This window comes from Artemia franciscana, chromosome 3, assembly GCF_032884065.1.
Source record: "Artemia franciscana chromosome 3, ASM3288406v1, whole genome shotgun sequence".
Classification (NCBI taxonomy): domain Eukaryota; kingdom Metazoa; phylum Arthropoda; class Branchiopoda; order Anostraca; family Artemiidae; genus Artemia; species Artemia franciscana.
Window position 1 is genome coordinate 6,690,015 of NC_088865.1, and position 23,332 is coordinate 6,713,346.

At 33.4% G+C, this 23,332-nt stretch overlaps 1 protein-coding gene and 1 non-coding gene across 2 annotated transcripts in view; both read left to right on the forward strand.

Moving 5' to 3' along the window:
* Positions 1–23,332, forward strand: part of LOC136024702 (palmitoyltransferase ZDHHC16B-like) — a 44,684-nt gene that overhangs the window by 12,806 nt on the left and 8,546 nt on the right. The window contains exons 2-4 of the mRNA XM_065700119.1: positions 11,712–11,903; positions 15,203–15,323; positions 22,534–22,727. Coding sequence (XP_065556191.1) covers positions 11,712–11,903; positions 15,203–15,323; positions 22,534–22,727 — 507 coding nt within the window. The remainder of the gene's footprint in view (positions 1–11,711; positions 11,904–15,202; positions 15,324–22,533; positions 22,728–23,332) is intronic.
* Positions 6,513–6,647, forward strand: LOC136025579 (U4 spliceosomal RNA). The gene has a single exon (XR_010617119.1). It is a non-coding gene; the product is annotated as a U4 spliceosomal RNA (small nuclear RNA).

Below are 23,332 nucleotides of genomic sequence, written 5' to 3' on the forward strand. Positions count from 1 at the left end.
AACGAGCGGGGCGTTTAGGAGGAAAAACCTTTTTCGTATACGGAGTAATTTCTGTTCGTTTTAAGTTTTAATGTCGCTCCTTACTTTCAGTTACAAAAAACTTGTTTTTTTATTTATATATATATATATATATATATATATATATATATATATATATATATATATATATATATATATATATATATATATATATGTATATATATATATATATATATATATATATATATATATATATATATATATATATATATATATATATATATATATATATATATATATATGTATATATATATATATATATATATATATATATATATATATATATATATATATATATGTATATATATATATATATATATATATATATATATATATATATATATATATATATATATATATATATATATATATATATATATATATATATACTAGCTGTTGGGGTGGCGCTTCGCGCCACCAAGCCCCCAAACACCTAGTTGGTGGGGGCGCCTCGTGCCCCCCAAGCCCCCCCGCGAGCGTAAGTCGTTACGCGCCATATTAGTTACGCGCCATTGTAGTTGTTTCCCTCTGTCCCACCTGTGATATATATATATATATATATATATATATATATATATATATATATATATATATATATATATATATATATATATATATATATATATATATATATATGTTTTTAACTACGTAAAACTTGCGAATATACAACATTCTTCGCTGTCCCATTGTCTGTACCAGTGTTGTGCCAAGTACTTCTTTTTTTTACTTAAGTACAAGTACCAAGTACTCAGAGAAATTTTTACTTAAGTACAAGTATTAAGTACTTCTCTAAAAATATACTTAAGTAGTAAGTACTTTTGAAAAAGTACTTCAGTACTTAAGTACTCAAGTATTTTGATTTTACTGGAATTTTACTTTAATTATGATATAAAAAGAAAAAAATTACAAAGAACATTCATTACAGCTTCGTCATAACTTTTAATTCCTCTCTTGTTCCTTTCAACAGCAGAAGCTTTTCATACATACCAATTCCGAGCATTTTTTTTTTTTTTGTAGTAAAAATTCCATCACCTACCGAAAAAAGTCGTTGTGCAGGTGCAGACGAAGCAATGATACAGCTGTACTTCCTGAAAACTCTCGTGACCCTTGGGTACACTTTGAGCGCAAAGAGTTCCTTTCGCCTTTCATTCAAATATGAAAAAAACTTCACAGAATTGGTTTCACGGCCAAAGTTGCCAGAATTATCACGAAGCTACCTGTATCAGCCTCGTAAGTACTTCTGAAATTTTCAACCTTTTTTGCTTCGTCTACCAAGAGTTCAGCTGCCACATCCTTCTGGTTATCAGGAAACCATTTCAATTTGAAGAAAGGATGACTTGCCGTGGCAATAACATAGTCTCTTGCATGGCAGACTCACAAGTAGATCATGTACCAAAGGCTGGCTGACTTTCGCCAAATCTTTCAGCTTTTTGAGCTTCCTTTCAAATGATTTGATTGTAGGATATATAGTACCGAAGTAGCATTTTTCCTCCCCCTGAAATGTCCAATGCCACTGCTACTGGCTTCATAATTTTCATTTATTCTTCAAGAATTTCAAAATCACGAGAAGTTAGCCTTGGTTTTTGCAAAGCATCACATACGTTAGCAAGCTTTCCAATTTTGTGACAATCCATCAAACGTTTGACGCTGTCATACTTCGAGTTCCACCTGGTTACCACAGGTCTTATAAGCTGTTTGTCATATACCTATTCCACAGCATCAGCAGCTTTTGAACTCTTATTAAGCGAATCCCAGAGAGCAATATACTTCAAAAAAGCAGCATGGTACTGCCTCTTATATTTCACAGAGGACTTTATCAGCATCGGTGGATCCAAGCAGGTTAAGTGTGTGGTTGACACACCTGAAGTGTGGAGGAAGTTGGAAATACTCGGGGTCGTCCCAGAGAATCGAGCATCTCCCAACGTTTGTAAAAGAGAATGAGTCATACTGGCCTGCTTCATCTTCATTTTCTTCATAACTGTCTTGAACATATTCATCGCAAACCATCGGATATTCCCTGAATGCCTTACTAAAGTTAGAGGCGTTATCGGTTAAAACCTCTCGTTAATTTTTATCGACTGCAATTTTGTACTTGGCAAATACGCCATTCAGTTGTTCAGCAATTCTGTCAGAAGTGAATGAGCCCTTGAACCAGCAACAAGCAAGGGCATAAGATTTCCATTTCAATCCTCGTTGAGCAAGTGCGCAGTCATTCCCAAGTAGCTTTTGTTGTTGGCAGACTAAATGTGTGTTGTCAGCGACATTTAGTCGGTAAGTTCAAAATCACGAACTATATCTTTCTGTACTTCAAAAATTTAGCTTCAGTTTGCACAGCTAAAGCTTTTCTTCCTGGAACCTTTGCATAAAGTGCAAGACCTGTTATCAGATTTTTGAACAACGGCTTCTCAACAGTATACAGGGGTCACATCCCGTCCATAGTGCAGTCCAGTGCCAAAGAATTCACTTTTGACTAAGTCAGTTTCGGCGGTCTTGCAGCAAAGAAATCTCCTTTAACTTTTTTAGAAGACGAGCTAGAATCAGGGCCATTATTATCTTCATTGCCTTCAGATTCAGACGACCCCGAAAGTGAGCCTACAAGTTCACTAGCCTCTTTGCTACTTGATTTCCTTTTGTTCTTACTATTTATCACAAAAAAACTGTCCGTTCAATATATATAGTGGTTCTGCCATGATAGCGTTTGTAGTTTTTACCTTTTTTAGTTTTTTTTTATTTTATTTTTATTTTTTTTATTTTTCTTTTCCTCCTTTATTTTTCAGGTTTTTTCCTTTTTTTAGTTTTTTTTCTTTTTCAGTTTTTATTTTTTTTTAGTTTTTTATTAGTTTTTAGTTGTTTTTTTTCTTTTTAGTTTTTATTAGTTTTTAGTTGTTTTTTTTCTTTTTAGTTTTTTTGTAGTTTTCACCTTTGTTTAGTTTTTTAGCTTTTTTAGTTTTTTTTTAGTATTTTCTTTTTTGTTTTTTTTTTGTAGTTTTTACCTTTTTTAGTTTTCTTTTCTTCTTTTGTATTCAAGCTTCGAACCTGGAACCTCTCGGACCTAGAACCTGAAACTTAACGCTCTACCAACTCAGCTACTTCGGCTTGAGTACATCAGTTTTTTTTCTTTTTTAGTTTTTAGTTTTTTGCCTTTTTTTTAGTTTTTTTTTGTTTTTTAGCTTTTTTAGTTTTTTAGTATTTTCTTTTTTGCTTTTTTGTAGTTTTTACCTTTTTTAGTTTTTTTTCTTCTTTTGTATTCAAGGTTCGAACCTGGAACCTCTCGGACCTAGAACCTGAAACTTACCGCTCTACCAACTCAGCTGCTTCGGCTTGATTACATCAGTTTTTTTTCTTTTTTAGTTTTTAGTTTTTTACCTTTTTTTTAGTTTTTTAGCCTTTTTAGTTTTTTTAGTATTTTCTTTTTTGTTTTTTTTGTAGTTTTTACCTTTTTTAGTCTTTTTCTTCTTTTATATTCAAGGTTCGAACCTGGAACCTCTCGGACTTAGAACCTAAAACTTAACGCTCTACCAACTCAGCTATTTCGGCTTGATTACATTCGTTTTTGAATTGGTATATGATGAAATAATTCAGACGTCATATGCGGACAGTGACGTCACTCGTCAGACACACAGACAACTTATTTTTATATATATAGATATATATATATATATATATATATATATATATATATATATATATATATATATATAAATATATATATATGTATATATATATATATATATATATATATATAAATATATATATATATATATATATATATTAGATATGTTTTAACTAAAACATTTTCAATAGCTTTATTTAATGAACCCTAAAAGCTGCAGTAAAACTCAATTAGTCAGAATTAACTTTTAAAAACACAGTTCTCTTGTTTATATTTTTTCGATTATTATAGAGTTTCTGGCTAATTGTTACCTTCCCATACTCCCTTGGGTCGTCAGCCCTTACAAATACAGCCTGAAGTTATCCCCGTCTGCTCGCTAAGATTGACAGTTCGAGCCGTTGGTCTTCGCTCGCTTGTTATCAAGGTGGCATTTCTCTGTTTCTTCTTTTTTTTTTCGGATTTTGTATCCTATTTACATCATCATGGCTCTGACATCATCATGGCTCTGAGATTATTTATGCATGGAGTTACTTGTTTATATCTTGATAAGTATAGCTTACTTCTTAGCACAAATGACAAGTTAGACACATACTTGATTATGTGTAAAAGAGATAGATGGCTCAGGCCTTCGGCTCTGGCATCATCTCATTCGAAGTTTCTGGATTTTTACCAGCAAATTTCTCATGGGTTTTTAGTCTACCACTATTCTCGTGGTTCCAAGATTATTCATTGCTAAGTCGGCACTCGGGCCTTTTGCCTTTTCTGTCGTCTCCTTCCCCCGCTATTGTTTCCTACCTCATCCCTTTTACTGTCCCTGTCAGATTTACTGTAATGATACCCATCAACGAATGTGCTCAGGTCTGTCAAAACCGACCCTTGTAAAGGTGGCCCAAATGCAACTGATGAATTAAAACAAGTGTATTTTTTCGTTTTTTTTTTAATTAGCTAACAAATATTAGCCCTTACAAGAGCGTTATCTATTCCTCCGTCATTAAAGTGACGTCTTCTGTCATTAAAATGACGTTTTTCATTTTTATAATTTCATTGAGTTTAGATAATACACCCCCAGAAGAACAGACATAGTCGATAATTGACGTGTTGCTGCGAATCATATGTTACCATAAAAATTTTCAGAAACTTTAAATAACTGACAAAAAAGAAGAAATGCGATACTTGTTCATTATTCAGAACACACCCAGCAATTGTGATCTGCAAGATCTAACAAAAACCGGTTTAAGTTTCTGTATTCGTAGACAATTAGCTTAGGATCAGTGGAAAAACTACGTTGGAGGTATATTTTAATGAAATATTTAATACATAAAGTTGATATTTTGCTTAGGCTAGGTTATTAGGTTACATTTTGCATGCTGCCCCGTTATACTTAACCCACCCCCCCCAATGTGCAAATATATAGCCCAAATATATATATATATATATATATATATATATATATATATATATATATATATATATATATATATATATATATATATATATATATATATATATATATATATATATATATATTCTTAAAAATTAGCCATATGGTAAAGATGAATTCTATAATTGTTTAGTTCATTCAGGTTTTTTGCAATGTGTTAATATTTGTGATTTGGTAAAATTTATAATATTTAATTTACCTATTGTTGCTAAAGGGAGGGATATATTAACAGGATAAGCTTGTTTTGGTTTTACTTGGTTGTTTTACATTTGCTGTTTTTTTTTCGTAGGCATGTATTTTGGGGGTGATACCTGACGCGGGGATGCCATGGATATTCTGTGGTAGCCACAATACTGTGCTGGGTAGAGAATTTAGAGTGGCGAAACCCTATATAGGCCAGTGTATTCTCCTGATGAGCCCTTATGTTGGGTGTTGCCTCTGAATTATTTGTCTATATTATTTTTTCTATTGTTTGGTAAATGACGACTTATACTTATTGACGACATGACTGCCTGTCCATGGATTATTCTTTATGGTTGATTGTTTGTGGCTATGCTGTTTGACCTATGTGATTGTATGGATGAGTAGGGTTAAGGCCTCATTCAAGTGCTGGTCTATATTAATCACTAATTTAGGAAAACAGTCTGCCTTTTCTCCTTCTGTCTCTCTTTTTTTTTCTTTTTTTTGTGTTTGTGCTGTTGCATTGGTGATTTCTCTTTTCATGATATATATATATATATATATATATATATATATATATATATATATATATATATATATATATATATATATATATATATATTATATCAATTATATCTACCTCCCAATGCGTCTCAGTTGTTTCAACCCATGTACCTGTAAATTGGATCAGTTCCCGGATGTATTCTGAATGATGGTCAAGTACCAAAAATGCAAATAATCCAAAAAAACATGGACATTTTTAAACCATCATTTTCATTAGGGCCATCCCATATTATCAAAATAAATTTGACAATTTTCTGACAATACAAAATTAGAAATAACCGTGATTTCGTCAGGTTCCGCTATAGTATTCAAGTCATACTTAAGTATTCAAGCTATTGTAGGTACACCGAGGGCGGTGAATAGAATTTCAAGCTCATACTAACCAGGAGTCATTAAAATTACGCAGCTTCCATTGTATTGATCAATGGTATGTAGTTAGAAACCCCTCTTTTAGACTTTTTTTTTATCGGAAAAACCTATATCATCTTGTTTTTTCGTATCTTAGCCCAAAGGATAAAATTATATTGTAATACAAATTCTATATAGTTTTGGCAACTATAAAATGTTTCGTTACATTGAATACGTCTACATTCAAATATTTAAATTTGAAAAGAAATTTATGCAATCTTATTTAGAGACATGTATATAAATAATGGCTAACAGTTTAATAAATGTAGCTCAGCGAAGTGGCAGTATCATAACCAATGAGATCTATCCGAGGTGTGATTATTGCTAGTTGAAAACTTTACTCAATACTCCCGCAGGACTGCTAAATTATTTTGATGAAGTGTGTCACATTTTTCTCTAAAGTCTGATTTGTGTGTCACCTCAGATTCCATAATGTGTCATATTAGTTTGATATAAGTGGTATTAAATTTAATTGGCAAATCTTTATTTAGAGTGTTGAATATGTAATCTCTACCAAATCAGTCCAAAAAGCGGTAAACTTATACTATTATCTCGGGATCATAACGTTTTTGTGAAGTCATGAAATAAATAGAAACATTCGATAAAATAAATGTTAAACACTATGAATTTGTGTCTGGGCGACCAACGAGACAGGTTTACATTTATAAAAGTTTTAGGGACAATCAATTCCGACAGCAAATTGAAAGTTGACTTTTCGTATGACGTCGTAATCGGCTTTATTGGCTAAGCTTTTTATTAACTCAATATGTAAGCCATTCAACCAGCTTCAATCTAGTATTTTTGTCATATTTTTTGGTGCCTTTTTAGGCCAGATGGATTATTCTGAAGGAAAGACATCTCTGGAAATTTATAATCTTGTCCGAGGTTGGATACCCCTCCTGTACTCCTAAAAATGGGAGTTACTGCTTATGCATACACCTCTGGTAAACTGCATGCTGTTTAATTTTTACTATTAAGTACGTACCAGTTGGCTACATCAAATACTCAATCAAGAAGCCAATTAAGTTCAGATATTTAGCGTGCATTTTGATTTCTTCGTGTGGTTTAAATCTTAAATATGGTGATGGATCTGTCCTGTATTCCGCACTGTTTGTGTACTACTGCCACCGTTTTGTGGCGCTATTCCCTTCCAATAATTTATAGCTTTTCTGGAGGTAGAAAATGGAAATTTTACTTTTCTTTTATTACCATTTAAAAATCAAGACTAGGATGACAAAAATATGTCATTTTTTCTGTGAAATACCGTTGGCTAAGGCAATTTTTGAAGACCCTATTTTGGTCCCAAGGGTTGCCCATCCCATTGAATATGATTCAATGGACAAGTATTATTTATAAATCGTAGAATTCTATTATTATCAGTCGGTGGCTTTTTCTCTCGAATCTTAAGCAGGGCTGCCAAATTTTTTTAAGGAGTGTGTCATATTTTTCCGAAAATGTGCTTTTGTGTTATCTCAGATTCCAAAATGTGTTATATATTTCTGCTACAAGTGGTATCATATTTATTTACCAAATCTTTATTTATTGTTTTGGATACATAATCTTTTCCAAATCAGTTCAAAAGGGAGTAAACTTGACCTTATCTTGGGAATCAGAGGATTGCAGCCGTCCAACATCAGGCTGTTTGAGCCTTCCCGCGGGTAAGCATATCCTTTGATTTGAGGTTCAATGCCCTATTTATTTGCTACAGATATTTCCATTGCAAGTTCTTTTGACAAGGTTAGCAAAATGTTTCAGACTTTATATATCCCTTTATATTTTAAGGGAGCTGAAAGGGTTGGAGACTAGGCTATTTAGCTGTGGGTGGGGTAGCATGGACCCAAAATCTCAAGCTAGCTGAAAACTAAACCGAAGCTAGGTTTTGTAAATCCCAGAATCTTTTAGCAAAGACATAACTTTTTTGGTAATTAAAATAACAGCTCTAGATGGGAAAAGAGACATTTTGAAGAATTTTGTTAACTTTTTCAAATAAACTTTTAACAGACTTGTAATGGAAGAGAACATACAAACTTTGGAAATGGCCAATCTTGGGACAGTTTTCATCAAATGCTAAACTCCCAAGTTGGTGGAGAACAAAAGGTAGTCACGGTGCCCCGAAAAATACATTTTGTCCCCATATTCCTAAATTTTTGTGATTTGATGCCACTGGCTATTAGTACAGCATAAATGAAAGACTGGGCTTTTAGGGATTTGAGAGGTTGTAATGTGGCAAACTTTTGCCACAAAACATCTGTCTTTGTGGTGGAATTTCACGACATAAGATATGTGGGTTTTTTTTTTTAGTTTAACTATTTTGTATAAAAGGACATTGTTTTTTTTGTCACTGTCCTCTTCCTTTTAAGTTAATTCCTTTCAAATACAGGGAAAAAACAATTGAATCGCAACGGGAATAAATAACATCGGAATTTGTATTTAACGTTATTCGATGCCTTCTAATTCACTTAGCGAGCCCCAGTGTCGGCTTACCGTCTCAGAGACAAAGGACCCATTAGCGAATTTTCCCAGCACCACAGAGAACTCCTGAAGCTGCCAAACTGCTCTAATGGTATTTCCTAAATATTTTGATAAAAATTTATAGGGGCTCTTAAATGTGTCAAAGGTTACGAGAGGCTAGTTTAAAGAAAGGGACATACAAATTTTTCCTAATTGTCAAGCAAAGTGATGTCCGTCAATGTACCTACGGTTCAAATGAAACAACCACTAGTGCAATTAGTAAAAAAAAATGGGATATTACCACAGGGAACTCCCCAAGTTGTCAAATTGCCCAAACAATATTTGTTTTTAGCCAATTTTTGACGTTTTCCTAGAAGATATGGTGTAATATTTTTAGGAACTGCCATTTCTTGAACTTAATAGACAATATTTTGCTCTGTATCTTCAGCGTCAAAAGGGAGAACTTAAGTGAGTTTTCTAATTTCTTAGGTTGATGCCAGATTTTCGTTTTTTGCTTTTTGGATCTCTTTTACAAGCTCTAGAAATTATGGCAAGACTGCCCGATCAATTCTAAAAGTTTGGCCACACACAGTAAAAAAATTTATAATGTACCAGATAGGACGATTGTTCCTGGTACCACGTCGCCTGAAGCATTGTAATTAGTGGAAGCATTTGGCACTAGTCTTTTAGGAGGAGAGGCCTTGAGGGGTGGGAAGACCATTCTTATTTTTCGTTAGTTTACGTTATTTTAACGACATTTTTTTATGTTATTTACTAGCATCATCGACTTCAGATTTTAAACTAAAAATCACTTAAGACAATTAAAGATAATATTTTTATTTTCCTTTGTAGATATTAGTTTTTTGGAATAGCAATCCTGCTGTTTTTCGTAGTATCTGTAACCATTTTACTAACTTACTTTTTACTAACTAACTAACTGACTTCATATTTTTATTTTTATTTTCCTTTGTAGATATTAGTTTCTGGAATAGCAATCCTGCTGTTTTTCGTAGTATCTGTAACCATTTTACCAACTTACTTTTTACTAACTAACTAACTTACTTCATATTTTTATTGTGTTGCGAGAGCAACACTTTGGTTTTGTCGTGTTTTTTTTTTTTTGTTCCTAGCACCCCGATTTCAGCTTATTCCTAGAAAGTGGTAAGGGTCTAACCTCTGCGGTTTTTACGGAAAGTGTGGACCTTAGGCCGGATTGATGAATATGACTTTACATTTTGGAAAGCTTCGTAGAACTCTTGCCTGGGGCCTAAAAGGATGGTTTTTGCTTGTCCTTGAGCCAGAGCCTATAGTGTGTGAAGTGAAGAGGAGTTGTATAGCCTATGTCAGAGAGGACTATCTGAAGTTATGCAGCCAAGCTTTCGTTTCATCAAACCATGTTTCTGCTTTCGAGTGGAAAGCTCCGTTCTAGCAGGCAAGCAGGCAGGCACCAGTTTCAAATTGAAGATGGACTAAAATCTATAAGTGTTAAATATATGCGACAGTTACCCTGCCCCACAGCCAATATATCTTCTTTGAGTGATAAATAGAAAAATTTAGAGAAGCAAAAAAGCGGCATTTTCCCACGGGTCCGAAAGTGCTGCCATCTATTGTTTCTACTCATTTCTGTTCGTGATTTCAGCTGAGTTTATCATTCGGTTTTTCGCACTTGGGATTGCGGTAGAGAAATGGTATCAGATTTGCCTCTTAAACTTTAAAAGTTCTCTCATTGCTAAAGAAATTAGAGTTTATCCTTTGCTCCTTTCTAAGTGATGACGTTAGAAAGTTGGCCTACGGCAAAAAAGTCAACTTTTGAACTAAGACAGATAGATTTTTCTTTTCAACGGCAGTCGATAGCTTTTGATGAGCTGATCAAAGTATATGCCATCCATTTTTTTGTACAAAAATTCCTTCATGAGATATACCAGTTTGAAAGTTTAAAGGGGTTGACAACTTCAGTAGTAAGGTACACACTTAAACCAAAAATAGGCCGATACCAATTATGAGACATATAGGGGAGTTTTAATCAACAGTCGGCTGTTAGCTCATAATCATCCTCGGAAATGAGGGGTTCGCAACTCTTACTAGTTGGTGTACCTATTTTTTGTTTTCGTTGTATTTGATGGTAAGACCAATTTGGTTCCAGTGGTAGGACATGTAGGGGACTTGTAAGTAATAATCTGCTTTAAGGCTACAATCATCTTTAGTAATGAGGAGTTTGCAACTTTTGCGAGTTGGTGTACCTAGTATGTATTTTAGCATCCTTACAGGTTAAAAACTTCAGCGTTTAGTCGCAGCGAGGAAACAAAACCAAAGTGTTGCTCTCGCAACACTTTAATCGGCGAAGCCGAGCAAAGGTTGCCGCAACACCTCACGTTGCCCATGCAACGAAAATCTAGTTTTTATTTTCCTTTGTAGATATTAGTTTTTGGAATAGCAATCCTGCTGTTTTTCGTAGTATCTGTAACCATTTTACTAACTTACTTTATACTAACTAACTAACTTACTTCATATTTTTATTTTTATTTTCCTTTGTAGATATTAGTTTTTGGAATAGGAATCCTGCTGTTTTTCGTAGTGTCTGTAACCGTTTTACTAACTTACTTTTTACTAACTAACTAACTTACTTCATATTATTATTTTTATTTTCCTTTGTAGATATTAGTTTCTGGAATAGCAATCCTGCTGTTTTTCGAAGCATCTGTAACCATTTTACTAACTTAATTTTTACTAACTAACTAACTTACTTCATATTTTTATTTTTATTTTCCTTTGTAGATATTAGTTTCTGGAATAGCAATCCTGCTGTTTTTCGTAGTATCTGTAACCATTTTACTAACTTACTTTTTACTAACTAACTAACTTACTTTATATTTTTATTTTTATTTTCCTTTGTAGATATTAGTTTCTGGAATAGCAATCCTGCTGTTTTTCGTAGTATCTGTAACAATTTTACTAACTTACTTTTTACTAACTAACTAACTTACTTTATATTTTTATTTTTATTTTCCTTTGTAGATATTAGTTGCTGGAATAGCAATCCTGCTGTTTTTCGTAGTATCCATAGCACATATTATTGGAATACCCTTCTGGTGGGATAGAAGTCCATTAGCTACTATTATTCTTATCAGTATAGGATATTGGCTGCTAATTAATGTGCTGTTTCACTATACAATGGCAGTTAGGACTGATCCTGGCCATCCAGACAATGTAAGTACTAATTTTCACCAATGCGTTCGAGCTTCTACAAAAAGTTAGTAATATTTAATTTTAATAACATTTAATAACAAAAACAATTAATTTTTTTGTTCCAGGCAAGAGAGAATTAACCTCTGGAACGATCAGAAATTATCTTAGTATTAAATTTTTGTGAACACGGTTAACTTGTATGTTTAACATATTAAATTCTGCATGATTGTCATCAAATTAGGAAAAATGGAAGCAAATGACCAAATTTACGAAAGTTAATGAGTATCAAGGCATTAAAACTTATAGTTTTCATATTTTACTTATTACTCGTTAAAGTTACTCATATTTTAGAAGCCATTGTAATGCATGTTAAGGTATTTGTTAATAAATCGTTCCAGGATGTTAGCTTGCTCGAATCAAGTTTAAATTAAATACAAACTTTAAAAAAAGTTAAAATTTCTAACCGGAACGTTTCCCAAATGTTGCGCTAGAATTATACTTTTGAGCAATTTAACAGTTCCGAAAACCAACATTTAAGACTTTCAAAATACGATTGAAGTACCGAGGGCAGTGAAAATTCCATTTGATTGAATTGGTTAAGTTCTTTGAGGTAGTGACATATGGCAGTAGAACGCTACCATATATTTGATAAATGACTAGAAAAATTGGAGTTCAATGTCTAATGTAAAAGACCCCATTGTGCAGATATGCAGTTTTTGTCAAAATAAAGTAAAAAAAAATGTGCAAAAAGTCAATAAAAAACAAGCGACTGGTCGAGTTCCTCGACGTAAAACATTTATGACAATTTATTTAGTTTTACTGTCTTAAATAAAAAGCCATTTTTTGACGCAGTATTTTTCTTTATAAATTCATTCCATTCAAACGCTGGAAAAAAAACAATTGAATAACAACGGAACTTCTGATTTATGCATTGGACTTACGTACAATGTTTTTTTGGTAATTACTGTTCGTTATAAATTTAACTTCACTTTTTAATTTTATCTTTAAAAAACTTATTGGATTTTTTCTATGTAATCAGGATAAAGCTTCAAAATCAGCAAAAAGTAAACAAAAATATATGGGATATAACAGCTTATGAAGATGTAGCTTTCTCTTGAAGGTATCTTTAGCAATCAGTAGATTTTCAAAATCTGATTTTTTACGGAAAAAAAGCGTTACCAAATTTAAGTAACCAGTTTTGCTTGCTGATTCTAAATTTGCCTTATTTTGGAAAATAGGAAGAAACACCCCCTAAAAGTCAAAGAATCTTAACGAAAGTCACACCATCGCATTCAGCGTATCAGAGAACCCTACAGCGAAAATTCCAAGCTCTTATCTACAAAAATGTGGATTTTCGTATTTTTACCAGAAAACAGATCACGGGTGCGTGTTATTTTTTTTTTTTTTTGTTTTTTGTTTTTTGTTCCCAGGGGTCATTTTATCGACCAAGTGGTCCTAGAATGTCGCAAGAAGGCTCATTCTAACGGAAATGAAAAGTTCTAGTGCCCTTTTTAAGTGACCAAAAATTGGGGACAAACCCCCTCATACACATAATAATAATATAAGAATATAAAAGTTTGTTACGTAAGTTAATTCTGAAGTTACGTACATTTTTACTAATAAAAACGTTCGTTAAAAATTAAAAGTTTTAGTTGACTTTGGATTGGAGGGCAAGTTGACTTTGGATTGGAGGGCAACTAGGCCTCCCTCCCCACCCCTTATTTCTCAAAATCGTCTGATCAAAACTAAGAGAAAGCCATTTAGCCAAAAAAAGAATTAATATGCATAATTTATGTGCGCAGAGCCAAAATCAAAAATCCATTAATTCAAAAACGTTCCGAAATTAAATAAAAAAAAAACTAGTTATTTTTTTAGCTGAAAGTAAGGTGCGGTATTAAAACTTAAAACCACCAGAAATTACTCCGTATATTAAATGGGTTGTCCCATCTGCAATCCTTCGCTCTTTAATATCTGTTTCCCTTGTTTCTGTTACATTTGTTTCCCTTGTTCTATGTCTCTGCATCGAGCTTGAAATGTCTGAGCTTGAAATTCCATCGAGCCTGAAATGTCTGAGTTCTATGTCTGAGCTTGAAATTCCAAAGCTGGATTTCAGATGGATTTTAAGAATTCAAAGCTACAACAACATGCATTTCGGGATCTACTATTAAGGTTTGGTAAACTATTGTCTTTAGCACAAAATAAATTATTTAAGCAATATTTGCTTAACCAGTATGAGGGACTCTGGTTTCTTTACCGCTGCTTGAATAACTAAGAAAAAAAATGACTAATTTTTGAAAATAATGATTTGTAAAAGAATAAACAAAGACTAACTACAGGTTGCAGAAGCTAATTAGCTTCTATGACTTGCATAGTTTCTGTGACCTCTATTGTTTCTGTGAACTATAGCTAATTAACTTCTGTGACCTATAGTCTCAGTTGCTACAATTGTAGATATTGATATTGGTTGTTTTTTGCTTAGTTTTGGTTTTTTTTTAGCCTTTTTTTGGTTGTTTCTTGTTTTATCAGCGTTGAAACCCCTCGTTTCATACCAGTGAAATTTCTGGGTCGTTATAGTTTTTATCTTTTCTTTCTACTGGCCATATTCCCGTTTGTTGGTTCATCGTTGAAATTTCTCTCTTTGTTTTTTTTTTCAAATCTTGTCATAAGACAAACCTATTGGCATAGTTATTAAAAAAAAAAAAAGAAAAACATTTGAGGTCAGAGGCCATAGCATCTCAGTACTAATAGAGTACAGTACTAATAATAGTTTTTACATAGTTGCAACATTTTCACATTTGAGCTTCAAACATTTCTAGGGGGAGGCTGGCAATGTACTGAAACTAACCCTCTCTAGACCTCTAGTTACATCGGTAGTTTTTGTTGTATACGTTTATACTATTTATAAGTTTTTGTTTTTGTACTTTTCTTTTTCCATGTTTTCTAATACTTCATAAAACCTTTGAAAAAAATGATTAAGAAACGCATGTAGTAGTTTTTTTTAATTTTTAGGCAATCATACAACACTCCACCACTCATAGCCCATGTCTTCTGAAAAGTGCTTTATATTTGAATATTTTGCATAGAAGATAAGTTATGGAGTAACATTTATAAGGGGCTCTGCAGCGGAGGAGGAGGCAGTATAGTTGCCTTATAAGGATTTGCTAGTTTTTGTTTTACCATTTTAGGCTTCAACATAATTTTAAGTGTCATTTTAATTTGGAATTAGTCTTGTTTGTTATATGGAAAAGAAATATTTTAGTTTTAGGAATGGCCTAAATTTACTTTTTTTTTCTGTCTTAGTAGACCTCTTTCTCTTTCAGACTGGTGTGATCTTTCCAATAGAATATAAAAAATGTAGAAAGTGCTACAGGCCCAAGCCCCCTCGTACACATCATTGTTCAGTTTGTAATAGATGTGTTCTTCGAATGGATCATCACTGTCGTGAGTTATATAATTTCCTTCTGTAGAATCTGATTTACATTATTTTGCATTATTAATTGATAATATCTATTTGTGTACTGAACAGTGGCGCTTTTATCAATTTTTACCAATTTGTCAATTTTGTCTTTTCAGTTAAAATACCAAAAAACAAACATTGTTCGAAATAGGGGGGAAGGCAAAAAGATAAACTTTCATCTATTCCAGCAGTGAATTGTTCCAATAGAAGTATCGTAGTTTTCAATTTAGAATCTATTCAAAATAATCTTTAACGAAATTGACAAAACCGTTGATGTACTTAATCCAAATATATAATTTTCTTTGGTGTTTTATCTTTGGGCTGTTATCTGTCTTGGCAGAGAATTGTCAGAAGAAAAAGCTAGCTTGTAATTAAGAAATTATTAAAATTATTTGACATTAAGATATTATATTAATTGACAAAGCTGGTGATCTAGTTAATGTTAATATGTTCTTGCTTATATATATTAAACTTTACACTTTCATCATTCCAACTGTGAATTGTCCCAATAAAAGGCTAGCATGTAATTTGGAATATATTTAAATTATGTTATTTGACACTATGACATTATATTAATTGACAAAACCGCTTGTACACTTTATGTAAATATGTAGGTTTCTTGGGTACTTTAAAGTTTGTGTTTTCATCTATTCCTGCAGTAAATTATCAGATGAGAAGGCTAGCTTGTCATTTAGAATTTATTAAAGTCGTTTTAGTAAACATTAAGACCTTATATTCATGGACAAACCGCCACACGATGGCCTGCAAGCTGTGAATTTTCTGGCCAAAGAAAGAATCTACTACGTGTTTGAATCACCTGGTAGTATGACAATAATTATGCAATCGCACGGGTAGTCAAACATCCATCCTATCACATGCCTCAAAAATTCCGTAACGTTTGGAGATATAACTGTCATGAAACCAAATAGGAACAAGAAGAAAATACTTTAAAAATATGAAAAATAAACCGAATTTGTTGACGTTCTGACGTGGTAAAAACTTCAATAATGACACCAGAAAAAATACATGGATAGCAAAGAACGAGTTATAAAGCCAACCAAGCGTTTGTTTTTTTTTTGTTTTTTTTTTTGTCAAATTGACCTATAACTCAAGAAAAACGTCCATAGGACTTTCTCAATTTCTCTCTCAACACATTTATTGTTATTAACTTTGTTGCTCGATAATATGCATAATATGAAAAAACTGCTACTAATAAATACTAATTGCAGCACAAAGCCACCTAAGCCACCACGGCCACGCATACTTCTTCTCTATTCCAATCTATTTAAAGCCTTACATTCATTGACAAACCATTTGTGTACTTAATACAATTTTTTCTTGAGATTTTAAATTGTCAACTTTCATTTATATCAGTAGGCAAAGTAAGACTATAAATCTCAGTAGCTGTTAAATATCGGGGACCAGATAATATAGAATAACTAGTAGGAATACAAAATTGAAAAAGATAATATGGAAAAAGCTACTAGTACTACTGCTAAATACTCGCTGCAGCACAAAGCCGCCTGAGGCCAACACAGCTGCGCATACTCCTTCTCCACCACAATCTATTTAAAACCTTCCTCTTTATACCTTCCCAATAAGTTACAATTCCCTTAAATCCTCCCTGACGATGTCCTCCCACCCAATGCGGGAATGATCTTATTTTGTTTGGCATTAGATGGTTGGCCGAAAAGGACGATCTTTGGCAATATGCCATCCTTCATCCAAAGAACGTGTCCTAGCCATCTAAACCTTTCTCTTGTATTAAATAAAAAAAACTAATTTTTTTTAGCTGAAAAATTAAAACTTAAAACGAACAGAAATTACTCCGTGTATGAAATGGGTTGTCCCCCCCCCCCCCGCAATCCCTCGCTCTTTACGTTAAAGTTTTTAATTGTTTTAAAAAGTAGAATTGTGGCAAAGAGTCAAACTTTAGCGTAAAGAGCGAGGGATTGCGGAGGGGACAACCCATTTCATACACGGAGTAATTTCTGTTCGTTTTAAGTTTTAATGTCGCTCCTTACTTTCAGCTAAAAAAATAGTTTTTTTTTATTTAATTTCTGAACGTTTTTGAATTAATGCATGTTTGGTTTTGGCTCTCCGCACATAAATTATTAAAATGAAATTTGTATATTAATTCCTTTTTTGGCTAAATGGCTTTCTCTTAGTTTTGATCAGACGATTTTGAGAAATAAGGGGTGGAGAAGGAGGCCTAGTTGTCCTCCAATTTTTCGGTTACTTAAAAAGGCAACTAGAACTTTTAATTTTTAACTAACGTTTTTATTAGTAAAAAATATACGTAACTTAAGAATTAACTTACGTAACAAACTTTCATAATCTTATATTTTTATTATGTATACGAGGGGGTTTGTACCCTCGTTAATACCTCGCTCTTTACACTAAATCGTAACTTTTGTCCCAATTCTTTAAGAATGACCCCTGAATCAGAAAAGCCGTAGATTAAATAGTTGAAATTACTAAAAATACTTTAGCATAAAGAGCGAGGTATATATCTCCTCCTAAATACCCCGCTCTTTATGCTAAAGCATTTTTAGAACCCCTCATATGCGTAATAATCCCTGTTCGTTTTAAGTTTAAATGCTACTCCTTCCTTTCATTTGAAAAAACGTTTTCATGTTTATTTTTCATTGTTTTCTTATAGTAATGCTAGAAAATCCTGCGCCCTTTTCATTGAATTTTTTTTCCCCCATGACAGATTCCTCCAAGGAAAGATCCTCCAACATAGCCCCCTCCCCTCAGCCCCACCCCCAAACAAAATAAAATCCCCCTGAAAACGTCTGTACACTTCCCAATAACCATTACTGTATGTAAACACTGGTCAAAGTTTGTAACTTGCAGCCCCTCCCCCAGGGAGTAAGTTATCTCCAAAGACATAGTTATTATGGTTTTCGACTATGTTGAACAAAATGGCTATCTCAAAATTTTGATCCGTTGACTTTGGGAACAAAATGAGCGTGGGAGGGGGCCTAGATGCCCTCCAATTTTTTGGTCACTTAAAAAGGGCACTAGAACTTTTCATTTCCGTTAGAATGAGCTACCTTGCGACATTCTAGGACCACTTGGTCGATACGATGACCCCTGGAAAAAAAAAAAAAAAAAAACAAATAATCACGCACCCGTGATTTGTCGTCTGGCAAAAAATACAAAATTCCACATTTTTGTAGATAGGAGCTTGAAACTTCTACAGTAGGGTTCTCTGATACGCTGAATCTGATGGTGTCATTTTCGTTAAGACTCTACGATTTTTAGGGGGTGTTTCCCCCAATTTTCTTAAATAAGGCAAATTTTCTCAGGCTCGTAACTTTTGATGTGTAAGACTAAACTTGATGAAACTTATATATTTAAAATCAGCATTAAAATGCGACTCTTTTGATGTAGCTATTGATATCAAAATTAAATTCCTTAGAGTTTTGGTTACTATTGAGCCGGGTCGCTCCTTACAGTTCGTTACCACGAACTGTTTGATTAAGAAAGCAGAATAGAACGTAGCAGAAAGTAGAGGTGTAGAAAGCAGAGAAACCACATAGAAACCAGAGTAGAACCACATTTTTCGTACAGCTTACTCTTTGAAATATATAAGAATGAAAGAGTATTGTGTAAATATTGCTGTTGGCAACGAGACTTGGGAACATTGATAGATACAGTCTTGGTCAAATTTTTTGTTGATAATCTTGTTTGGCCCGCAACCAAATGAGAACAAGTTTACAAATAGTTAAAAATTAACCAACAATAATAAAAAGACCTACAAAATAAGCAAAATTAAAACATCGGGCCATATGTCAGACTCGTAAAAAATTGCATCCACTATATATTTGCTTAAAAAAAAATTTCTATTTTTGGGGATGAAGTCTAAAACATTGAAAACCTTTACTTCTTTTGATAGAATTTTCACCCTCCTAAAATTCTGGCTGTGTGTACTATAGTATGAGAGTATACCTCTATATTAATGCCGTAAAACCAAGGGTTTAACGCACTGATGTGGAAGTGTCTGTTTATAATCTCCAGGGTTGCCACCTGAAAATCTGGAAATATTCCAAATCATTTGGAAGAAATTTCCAGGTTTGAAAAAAAAAAAAATCCTGAGATACTAAGTGACGAACATATATACGAGGTTAGGTAGAAAAGTAATGAAACTGATTTTTTAAAACTGAATTTTGTTAAATTCAAGCATAAATATTATCTCCTTCAAAGTAGTCCCTTTAGGCAGCTACATGCCGATGGAGACGTTGTTCCCACTCAACGTGGCTGTGCTAGAAATCTCCAATTGTTAAGGTCTTCAAAATGTCTGTTAAAGCCTTTGGGATGGTTTCCTGTATTGGTAAACAAAACCAGTGCGGACTTGGAAGAAATTAATAAATCAAGAATTAACAAACAAAAATTAAAACCAAAGTTAAAACAAAAACAAATGTACAATAGATTCCAAATATAATGGTCGCTTACGTGACGATTGTGCCACGTTCCCTCATAATGGTGCCATGTTTGGCATCCTAAATAATGTATATGTTACTGTGAATGCCTGCATATTGGTGAATGTCAACTTTCACCGGCGAGTGTCCGAAATATCTCTTTTTCACCTTGGATTTAATCAGAGTTGCCAGTCAACTTTTTCAGTTTAATGTAATGTTTGATGATGACAGGTTAGGCTAGAATAGATTAGGTTTGGTTAGGTGAGGTCAGGTTGGATAATGTCAGGTCAGACTAGGTTTTTAACCAATTTCTGGCATTTAGAACCAAATTTAAAATGAACTAATCTAACCTGACCTAGCCTAAACTAACATAATCTAATCCAACCTAACTTTGACTTTTTCACCATAGCTTGCATCAGACTGAAAAGGCTTACTCGTAAAAGTAATTGAATTCAAGTAGAAAAAAAGGAATTTCGAATATTCAGCGGTGAATATATATATATATATATATATATATATATATATATATATATATATATATATATATATATATATATATATATATATATATATGTATATATATATATATATATATATATATGTATATATATATATATATATATATATATATCTCAAATAGTTCGTGGTAACGGACCTGAGAAAATTTGCCTCATTTTAGAAAATAGGGGGAAACACCCCTTAAAAGTCATAGAATCTTAACAAAAATCACACCATCAGATTCAGCGTATCAGAGAACCCTATTGTAGAAGTTTCAAGCTCCTATCTACAAAAATGTGGAATTTTGTATTTTTTGCCACAAGGCAGATCACGGATGCGTGTTTATTTGTTTGTATGTTTGTTGTTTTTTTTGCGGGGGTAATCGTGTCGACCCAGTGGTCCTAGAATATTGCGAGAGGGCTCATTCTAATGGAAATGAAAAGTTCTAGTGCCCTTTTTAAGTGACCAAAAAATTGGAGGGCACCCAGGCCCCCTCCCAAGCTAATTATTTTACCAAAGTCAACGGATCAAAATTCTGAGATAACCATTTTATTCAGAGTAGTAGAAAAACCTTATAACTATGTCTTTGGGGACGACTTACTCCCCCACAGTCCCCGTGGTAGGGGCTACAAGTTACAAATTTTGACCAGTGCTTACATATAGTAATGCTTATTGGGAAGTGTACAGGCGTTTTCAGGGGTATTTTTGGTCGGGGGGAGGGGTTGACAAGAGGGGGATATGTTGGGGGAACTCTCCATCGAGGAATTCGTCATGGGGGAAGAAAATTTTCATGAAGGGAGCGCAGGATTTTCTAGCATTATTAAAAAAAAAAACAATGAAAAAAAAATATGAAAAGTTTTTTCAACTGGAAGTAAGGAGCAGCATTAAAACTTAAAACGAACAGAAATTATTACGCATATGAGGGGCTCACCTCCTCCTAATACCTAGCTCTTTACGCTTAAGTATTTTTAGTGATTTCAACTATTTATTCTACGGCTTTTGTGATTCGGGGGTCATTCTTAATGAATTGGGACAAAATTTAATCTTTATTGTAAAGAGCGAGGTACTGACGAGGGGGTGAACCCCTCATATATGTAATAAAAACATGAGATTACAAAAGTTCGTTACGTAAGCTAATTTATAAGTTACGTCTATCTTTTACTAATAAAAACATTCGTAAAAAATTAAAAGCTCTAGTTGCCTTTTTAAGTAACCGAAAAATCGCAGGGCAACTAAGCCTCCTCCACCGTTCCTTTTTTTCTCAAAATCATTCGATCATAACTATAAGAAAGCCATTTAGCCAAAAAAAAAAAAAAAACTTGCAAATTTCGTGTTAATTAATCCTCTGCGGAGAGCCAAAATCAAAACATGCATTGATTCAAAAACGTTGAGAAATTAAATAAAAAAACAAGTTTTTTTTAGCTGAAAGTAAGGAGCGACATTAAAACTTAAAACGAACTAAAATTACTTCGTATATGAAAGGGGCTGCTTCCTCATCAACGCCCCGCTATTTACGCTAAAGTTTTTTACTGTTTTAAAAAGCAGAATTAAGAGAAAGAGTCAAACTTTAGCGTAGAGAGCGGGGCGTTGATGAGGAAGCAGCCCCTTTCATATACGAAGTAATTTTAGGTCGTTTTAAGTTTATGCACAACATGTATACAAAACAGGGAAATCGCTGACAAAGCGAAAAAATACTTAATCCAGAAACAAAACAACTTAATAGCTTAAACTATTCCTTCTTTCTAAGTAAATGCATACATATCCAAGTAATTACATACTCTAACCCGAGTTCTTGCTGTTTCTATTTGAAATACAGTCAATGGACAAATAAACAATTTTTTGCCATACCAGCTATATATCATGCTTCTGAGCCATATGCTGTAAAAGTAAGAAGAGAAATCACTAATTTGTAGATTATAGATTCCAGATGTAGATTGTGGCCTAATTTGTTTTTCTTTTGAGCGTAGCGTAACAATTGGGCTGGTCGTTATAAATACCATTATTTGTTGGCCTAATTCGTAGATTGTAGAGGCATACTGTAGGTCTAATTCGATTTTCTTTGCGGCAATGCTTAACAACCGTGTTGGCTATTTGAACCATCATTATTTGTTGACTAAATTGTAGATTTTAGATGTAGTTTGAGGCCTAATCTCTTTTGCTTTGCAGCGTGGCTTAACAATTGTGTTGCTCAACAGAATCATCATTATTTGTAGGCCTAATTCGTAGACAGTGGATATTGATTGCAGGCCTAATTCGTTTTTCTTTGTAGCATGGCTTAACAACTGTGTTGGTCACCAGAATCATCGTTACTTCTACTTATTTATGGTATATATCTGTATTGGCTGTGCTTTTATCGTTTTCCTTGGGTATGAAATCGGAATGGAAGAAATGTTCGGCATGAAGACCCAAAAATCCGAAGTTGAAGGTTTTGCAGTATCAAATAACGGTACTCATTATATATCGGTAATTCATCTTTTGTTTACAGGCGCAAGGCTACTTATTTATCAAACAAAGGATTTCAGGAATCTTTGTTTATTTGTCTTGCTTTTGTGCATATTAATCCCTTATGGCAGTTAGTAGCACGGTTGCCAAAGGGAAACTTATTGCTTTTACTGACAGTGTTTTATCTTTGATAACACCAGGACAGACTATGGTCTAAAAAGATTACTTCTTGAAAAGAGGGATATTTTCAAAGCATGCCTCCCTTAATTTTAGATATTTAACTTCCCCTGAGGGAGACTGCATTTGTGCTTTACTGGCTTGTATTTTACTATGGCTTGTATTTAATGTAATGAAATCGACTGAGCAGACTGAGCAGATGGGGAAAAATGTAAGCACACAGCTAGAACTAGAATTCTTGATTTTGAATTCGAGTTTAGTGACCAGTTTTCTGGAGAGAGACTTAAGGTATTTCCTCATTGTCCTCCGGGCTCAAGACTGCCCGGAGGACAAAGTTTGTTTTTTAAGGGGGAGGTGGCGGCCAACACAGTTAATCTACTGGTTGATAATTTTTAATAGCCTCTTTTTATAAACTGAAATGGATATTGAATAAAATTGCCGTAAAATCA